Below are 8,318 nucleotides of genomic sequence, written 5' to 3'. Positions count from 1 at the left end.
ATATTTAATGATTTCAAACAAATTTATATTATATTTAATTATTCCAAACAAATTAAAAACCAATCAATAGATTATGAAATAATAGCTTAATGAACTGTTAGTTTAGGTAAAACGAGGGCAAAACTGCTATGTGCAAAAAAGTTTGGATGTCGACACTGATAACAATCATGAAAATTGACTTATTGATTAAGGAAATAAGTTCAACAGGTTACTTGGATATCCAGGTGAAAGAATCAAATCCAAAAAATGCAAATAGAAAAAGGATTCGTGGTAGGAAAAAAAGGATTATATACTATGTAATTTTAAAGCTACTCATAAAAGACTTTTCAACTCAACAAAACAAATTAGAAAATTTCACCAGATGTTTGATTTTCAATGAAAAATTTTGCGACATATTTCTCAACACCAAACCAAGTTTTATTATAACACCAGGAACTAAATGGTGTTTAAAAATGACTGCTCTAACATACCGTAATCAAGAAACAGATTCTGATGTATAATACTTCAACTGTATCAATCGGAGACAAAAGCAAGATTCAAGATAAAAGAATCCACTTGGTCAGATGATTGATTATTTAGCATTAATTTCGCTGGTCTCGGAAAGCATCCAATCACTGTACTTACTATGTATGTACAAATCATGATGCCACTTAACCAGCAAGAATAAATCAAATACACATTTCAAATGAGAAAATTTGTGATCAGGAAAACTATAAATATTTCAAAGGAACAGACTTCATCGATTGCTTTATACAACTATTTGATCTTTTACCTTTTCATAAACCACGAGGTTTGGTCCAAAAGACAAAAAACGTACTATTACTCCTACAGGATATTCCAAGATCCTCTTACCATATTTAGCGCTTAAATTCTAGCATGTAAGGGGATGATCAAAGTGCAAACAAGGCAAATTAATCACACAGCAAAAGGGTAAAAAAAAGTACAACATTGGGTATATTTGGTTTAAGACTACAGTAAAAACTGATCCAAATCCTTAGCAGTTCAAGCATTCAACACAAATTGATAAAACAAAATAAATCCAATCGTTCCATTTCAAAAAGGAATTGCGAATGAAATATAAACTAAGCTTAGGGAATAACAAAATGTAAACATTAGATAGCCCAAAATTCCTGATCAGTTTCCAAATTTATGCCTTGAGCCGGCCATAGATTTTCTGTTTTTCCTGTGTTGTCTGGAAACGACCGTGCCCAAACTTTGAGGAGGTGTCGATGAACTTGAGTTTGATTTCCTCCAAAGCCACACGAGATGTCTGGTTAATCAGAGACTGGCGAAGGGTAACCACCCTCTTCTTAGGTCCAACACAGCATCCTTTGATCATCAGGTAATCACTCTTCACAACACCATAGTGAGGGAAGCCGCCCATAGGGGTGATATCTTTCTCAGTCCTGAATAAAAAGCCATGTCAGAACACATTCAACAGTGACAACAAGCAAAATTAAACAGAAACCATTAGAAGACTCCATACAAGACCTTCAAAACAACCCCCAATCTGATGGAAGTAAAGATTTAGGTATATTCTAGGAGTTGACCTTAATTAGACAAATGCACTAACCTGTCATAGTCAGTTATGGCAGAGTGGCTCTCATCACCAACCTTGCCAATCCTGTATACCTTCTTGTTCATCTCAGTACGGTGATGGTATCCATTCTGACCTGCCCTGGCAACTGTAAAGGAGACTCTGGCAGGATGCCAGGCACCAATACAAGCAACCTTCCGCAGACCTCTGTGGGTCTTACGGGGCAGACGTGTGACACCCCAACGAGTGACAACACCTTCATAACCTTTACCCTTTGTGACACCAATGATATCAATCATTTCATCCTTCTGGAAAATGGCATCAATAGGGACTTGCTTCTCAAAGAACTTGTAGGCAAAATCAACCTTGTCAGCAATAGTTCCACCATTGACTTGGATCTCCATTAGATGTGCTTTCTTCTGCTTCAATCCCTTCATTTTCCTAATCTGTAATGCACTTAGTCAGAAAATTTGTCCACCTTGAAAAAAGTTTAATAAGGATTTTCCAATTAACCCAAAACTGTAACATGAAAACTAAGCATTTGAAAATTAACACTTATGAACAGTGCAAAATAGGAAAACAAGACACTGATTAAATCACATATTGTGGTAACCTGGGTGTGGGCCAAGACCCTAATAACAGTGGCATATTTCTTCATCTTTTCCAGCTGAGCCTCGATACTCTTCTTCCCTTCTTCGCTCTCGTACTGCTTTGAGTATTTGGTGAAAGCCTTCTTCTTGGACTTGCACCAATGCTTGTAGAACCTACGTTTGACCTCCTCGCTCAGATGCTGGGCCCAGACAGTGTTCAAACTGCGGAGGCCTCGTGGTGTCTTCACATACCCAACAACCCCAACAATCACCATAGGAGGGGTTTCAATGATTGTAACAGCCTCACATGTCTCCTTCTTGTGAAGCTCTATACAGAATTGAAGAACACAAATTAGATCCAAATTACAGAAAATTTTGAGAACTGCAAATGCATTTGCGAAACATATCGCAAACAAAGAAACTGGACTCATCTTCAGGTAAGTATTTATAAAGCTCAAAGAAAAGATATCTGCATCTCAAAACGACACAATAATTTGGGAGTTTCTTGATCAAAATAAACTTACTAGATCCGGGTTTTTCGACCTCCCTGACAATGTGTGTCATACCAGCCTTGTACCCCAAAAAGGCAGTGAGCTTGCATGGTTTGCTTGGGTCATCCTTTGGGAATGCCTTCACTGAACCACTCGAAAACAAGATCATCAGTTAAAACACTAAATATTGTATCTATTTACTTATTTCCAGATAACAAATACCTGTATAATCATTTAATCACTGCATTGCAGTTAACTACTAGAATTTCTACACCTATATTTTACTGGGAAATACAGTATTCTTATCAAATTGAAAAAATGAAATCTAATACATACCCTTTCCTCTGTGACGAGCAGCTCGCTTCCTTGGAAGAAATCCAAGAGAACCATGCCTTGGGTGCTCAAACTTCCTATGAGACATTCTTCCCCTCCTTCACTACCCAAAAGAAAAAACACAACAAATCAAAACTCCAATCACACCAATGTTTTTATTTTCGATCTATAAAAATAACAATAAACAAAAAGATTTTCAGAGAGACACCAATTTATTTTCTTACAGAAAAGCTCCGAAAACAGTTCATTTTTTTCCTCTACTTTTTCTATCTAAAAGTAACTAAAGAAAGGATGAAAATTGAAAGAGAGGAAGAGGGTGGATAGAAGATAGAGGTAACCTGAGTTCAGAGACTCCTGCTGCTGCTATTGTTGCCGGCTGCTTACGCTCCCTAAACAGAGAATGACTAAAACCCTAACTGCTGTTTTTATAGCAAGTTCAAATAACTGAATTTATTTAAATCCCCCTTTTCTTTCTTAAATTTAATTGTGTCCCAAGCTTTTGGTTTTTTACAAAATGGGGGCTGTCGTCGTTGATTGGCTTGGATACTCGGGCCCCAGTCATGGGCTAGGGTGACTATTGGCCCTCACTTTAATTTGTAAGTGTTACATAAAATATTAAGTTTTAAATATTTATTTTATTTAAAATTAAAGATAAAAAAAATAATACTTATATAAGAGAGCCCTTGTGTGTGTAAATATATATTCTTGACTTGGTTTATGTAATTTAACTTTCATTTTATAAGTTTCATCTTGTTCATTATTTTTTTTTATGATTTGAACGAAAAGCTTTAAGATAAAATCTTAAAATTTATCTGAAAATGTGTATCAATGAAAGTTTAAATAATGTATCAGTAAATTATAAATTTCAATCTATATCTTAATTTTTTTTATCAGCTAAATGAATTTTCATAAACTTTTCAAAGTTTTACATAATTTTTTGTTAAAAAATTATAACTCTTTTAAAACTCTTTAAAATTTATTTTCATTAGCGTTTGGATGGATCAAGTTTGGTTTGAATTACATTTAGTTAGTTTATTTTTACTAAAAAAAAAAATTAATCATTTTAGATTTAAGTCATTTTAAAATTTTGATTATTTCATATTCAAATCATTTGAGATTTAATTTTGACATTTAAATTTTTTTTTTTTGTTCTAAAAAAGGCAACGCCTTATTACATGAAAAGGAAAAAATGAAGATTTGATTCAAACCAAAGTCTAATTTTATTTTTAAGGCTTCTTTTGCTATTAAGTCAAGAAATGGAAAACACTTAAATTATTTTAATTTAAATCACTGCACCCAAATTATTAAATTTTAAAATTAATTTAATTTTAAATATTTTAAAATTATTCAAATTTAGCTCATTTTATATACATAATTTAATTTGAATTTTAAAATATTTTTTAATCAAATCAAATTGAATCAATTTTTAAATTCTGATTAATTTTTTCAGCTCTTCAACCTTAAGCCTTTTAGGCATAAGAAAATGAAAAAAAAATATCGTTCCAAATTTTTATTAAAAAAATTTTTGAATTGTAGAAAGAAATTTTTATTTTTTCCTTTTTGTCGTGTAACATAAGAATTTTGTCTAATTGCAACTTCGCTGATACCACCCCAAGACCCGAACTACATGTGGGTGGATGCCTGGATGGTTGGTTTACCGTGTAAAACGACATCGTTCTAGTAATTAGGGCTACGCACGACTACCTATAAAATTCCCCAAATTCACCTATTGCAGCAGCCAACGGAGAAAGTAATGAATTTCTTTTTTTCCAGGATTTCTCTGAAGCGTCGGTTTTTTGGTTCCTTGTTTTTACTGATAGTATATGAATTTGTTTCAAAACTTAAAAGGAAGAAAAGAGAATGATGAAAAACGTATGTCCGTGCAAACGCAGCACCATCATCGGTGCTATGAGCGGCACTTTCCACACGAGATTTCTGACACTTCTTCCTTTCTTTCAAATATAGGTTTGTTTTAAAAATCGAACACTATTAAAATTGAAGGATTCGTATTTGTATTTTGAAATATAAGATTGAATGATTCTTTTATTTGCATTTTATATTTTGTTTTTTTGCAATCCAGTTCCGATGTTTAGATCTATTCGGTGTCCTTCAAATTAACGTCATGAATTGAAGTTTACGGTTTTTGAGCGAAAATTCTCTAAGAAACAGAAACTTTTCTCTCTTTTGTTGATCGGAAAATAAATGCATTTTTTATTTCATGCTTTATTTTGGAGAATTTCTTTTACTACCAATTTTGATGAAATAGAAGTAAATTTGTGTGTTTGTAAAATAACGATTGTTGAAAGTTATTGTAACCTACCTGCGTCAAACTAATCAAACTACGGAGTTAATGGCTTTGTTTCTTTGTAGATGTAACCACGGTGGAGAAAGGACGAGCGTCAGAGGAATATGTATCCTACTCGAAGTTTTGGAAACGTCGCTAATATCATTTCAAGTTCATTGGTATAATAATTAAGCAAAGCTGAGTTCATATCTTCATTTCCAACTCGATTTGACTGAATTTTGTTTTTTAATTATTAACTTTTTAAATTTAATCATTTAAATTTAAGTAAATGTTTTTTTACATTAGTTTTTTAATTTATAATTACTAATTTTCGAATGTTACAGTTTCATTGACGTATTTTACTTTAAATATAAGTATGAAATATTTAAAAAGATATAAATATTAAATATAAATATATCATAAACTTGAAAAAAAAAATTTTAACGGATCCAAATATAATAAAAGTAATTAATTTAATGATTAAATAGTTGATTTCCTATTTGTTCTCTTAAATTAATCATAAAAATATGATCAATTTATGTTGCCCTCGCTCTCTCTCCTTGGAATAGAGCTTTAATTATTTGGATCAAAAAAATTTTTGTCATCCATATCAATTGGAATTTTGTTTATAAAATTTATTTAATTAAAAAAATAAAATATTAAAAAAAAAACTCAAATGGAGATGACACTAGGGAAATCTCAGTCTCATATTCTTATTAAATTTATTTAATGAATAATTTTTAAAAACTTAAAAAATTGAAAAAAAATAAATAAAAATAGCACATGGAAAGTACCATATAAAACATATCGAGTTTTAAATATTAATTTTTTAAATTAAGTTTAAATTTATATTTATATATAAATATAAAATTAAATTATTAATAAAATATATATTTTTATATATACCCAAAATAAGTAAGGTCAAATTATTTTAAATATGCTTTTGTCTCGGTCTCATTTCTCATAAAAAAACTTAATCCGATTTAATTCGAACTTGATTTAAAAAATAAAAAATAAAAATTTTCAATTGGGTTTTGTTTTTAAAAATTTATTTAAATTAAAAATTAAAAAAGTTGACAAAAAAGAAAAACAAAGAAAGAAACATATGATTTCAAATTGACACATTGAATAAGAATGAAATAAAAGTTAAAATAAGGAAAATTTATATAATTGATAGATGAATGTATAAGTTATATCTTAATTATTTATAAATATAATATTTTATCCTTAAAAGAGGTTAAAAACTTGAAAAGAAAGTCTTATATAAAGAGGGTTGCACATTTTAAAAAGAAAATTTATAAAAAAATATTTACTAAATATAAAAAATTTAACATAAAACAAAAAAAAAAGTATGTAACTTAAATTTTGATTATTTACTATTCATCTATATATGACCAAAATTTATATTATAAATTTTTAACATCATTTTCATTATCAATGTGTTGTAAGAAAATATTTATAATTACTAATTATCTAATATAATTATGCATAATTATATAAATAATAACTCTGCTTTTTTTATTGAAAATAGATGTATTGCTATTTAAAAAATTTTGAAAAAACAAGCTTTCAAAACTTCAAATTGACAAAATGGAAGTAAATTTACAAAAGAAAAAAATCCAAACAATCCTAAGCATGCATTTGGATTAAGCGACAGATAATGAAAGGAAAGAAAAATAGAGGAAAGTAAAGGAAACAGAAAAACCCATTTTTTTTGGATAAATTTTTAATTAAAAATAAAAAAATTAAAATTTTAATAACCTTTGGTTTTCCTTATAATCCCAACTTTTTTAATACCTCAATTTTATCAAAAAGTTAGAGAAAAAAAGTTTAAAAAAATTATTTTTATAAAAATACTATTATATCCATATTTTAATTAACACTACTTATATAAAAACCTAATCATATATATTATGATCATTTTGTAATTTTTTTCTGTCATCTTTCTTTTTAAGTAAGTTTAACTTGTCTATTTTATTTATCTTTTATATGTTTGATTCTGTAGGTTATTTTTATATTGTTGAGAGATTAATTGTTTTGGTGATATGAGTTTTGATGAATAGTTAACCTTGACTAGACATAGAAGTGTTAAGTATATCAAACCCTTATATAAGATAACTTTTTTTAGGTACATGTATTGGTTTCTAGTTATTCACACTTCATGGCCTTTTATCTTTTGAATATTTATTTCTTACCTTTGTTCATGTTAGTTATATAAAAAATGAGTATATAAATATCATTGTTGTATTAATCAAAACAAAATTGCCTCGGTAAAAAAATACTCAATCTTGTTTATCAAACAAAAAAGAGATGCATTGAATGTTGAACCGATAATGTATTATTATTAGTCATGGAAAATCAATAAAAAATTTTAAAAGTTTCAATGATTGTATAAAAGAATACGAAATCATTTAAAAGAATATTCAAATAACCAGTTAAAAAAATTCTTAAGAATTATTCAATCTTAAGCATGTATCTTTGCGTAATGCAATTTAAAGAGCATTTGGTGTCTTAAAAAAATTTTCGCATTACAATAAGCGCAAATACACCAACATATGGAGTTAGAACCTAGAAAGTAATAATTTTAAAGCTAAATGCTCAAATCAAGATCGAATGTTTGAGTGGTTGCTCAATTTAGAACCAAACATTTAATTTGTACAAATAAGGATCAAATATTATCGACTTGTAACAATGTAAGATTTATTTCAATGGTAAAAGGGATGTACATGTTATATGCCATTATAACACGTAAAAAGAATAAGAAACAATTGATTAGGCAAATTTATGCTGATTTGACAAATTCATACTGATTTAGTTTTTTTATTATAATTAAAAAAAATGAAAATTTTTGTAGCAAAAAAAATATATGTTTAACCCAAATAAAAAAAAAAAAGCTAAAAAGTCCCAAACATACAGCAGATTGCCCTTAACCCTAATCACCTAGACAAGTTATTTCAATCACTAATTCAATTTCATTTGTTAATTTTTATAAGGTAAGCATTTTTTTTAAACCCTATTTGAGGTTAACCAATATTTAGTTTAATCGATTACACTTTAAGAATTGATTTTTTTTTAGGGTTCAA

The 8,318-nt window shown here is 28.7% G+C and overlaps 1 protein-coding gene and 1 long non-coding RNA gene across 3 annotated transcripts; one reads left to right on the top strand and one right to left on the bottom strand.

Moving 5' to 3' along the window:
- Positions 1 to 931: 931 nt before the first annotated feature.
- On the bottom strand, positions 932 to 3,346 carry LOC111315723 (ribosomal protein 1). 2 transcript variants are annotated; one of them, XM_022917673.2, is made up of 6 exons: positions 3,290 to 3,346; positions 2,955 to 3,054; positions 2,652 to 2,762; positions 2,151 to 2,455; positions 1,574 to 1,983; positions 932 to 1,406 (listed from the first exon to the last, which is right to left on the bottom strand). In XM_022917673.2, exons 2-6 carry the CDS (start codon positions 3,037 to 3,039, stop codon positions 1,148 to 1,150), a joined length of 1,170 nt encoding a protein of 389 aa, XP_022773408.1. In that variant the 5' UTR covers positions 3,040 to 3,054; positions 3,290 to 3,346; the 3' UTR covers positions 932 to 1,147. The 2 variants fall into 2 exon arrangements, with proteins under 2 accessions (XP_022773408.1, XP_022773409.1); XM_022917674.2 differs by having other exon boundaries at positions 2,955 to 3,049.
- Positions 3,347 to 4,524: 1,178 nt separating this feature from the next.
- Positions 4,525 to 5,535, top strand: LOC149513093 (uncharacterized). Its single transcript, XR_016330792.1, has 2 exons — positions 4,525 to 4,916; positions 5,322 to 5,535. It is a non-coding gene; the product is annotated as an uncharacterized LOC149513093 (long non-coding RNA).
- Positions 5,536 to 8,318: the final 2,783 nt, after the last annotated feature.

This window comes from Durio zibethinus, chromosome 20, assembly GCF_047325235.1.
Source record: "Durio zibethinus cultivar Kanyao isolate XHJ-2024 chromosome 20, ASM4732523v1, whole genome shotgun sequence".
In the NCBI taxonomy this organism is placed as follows: Eukaryota; Viridiplantae; Streptophyta; class Magnoliopsida; order Malvales; family Malvaceae; genus Durio; species Durio zibethinus.
The sequence above is the reverse complement of the archived record's forward strand: the minus strand, read 5'-3'. Positions and strand labels throughout refer to the sequence as shown.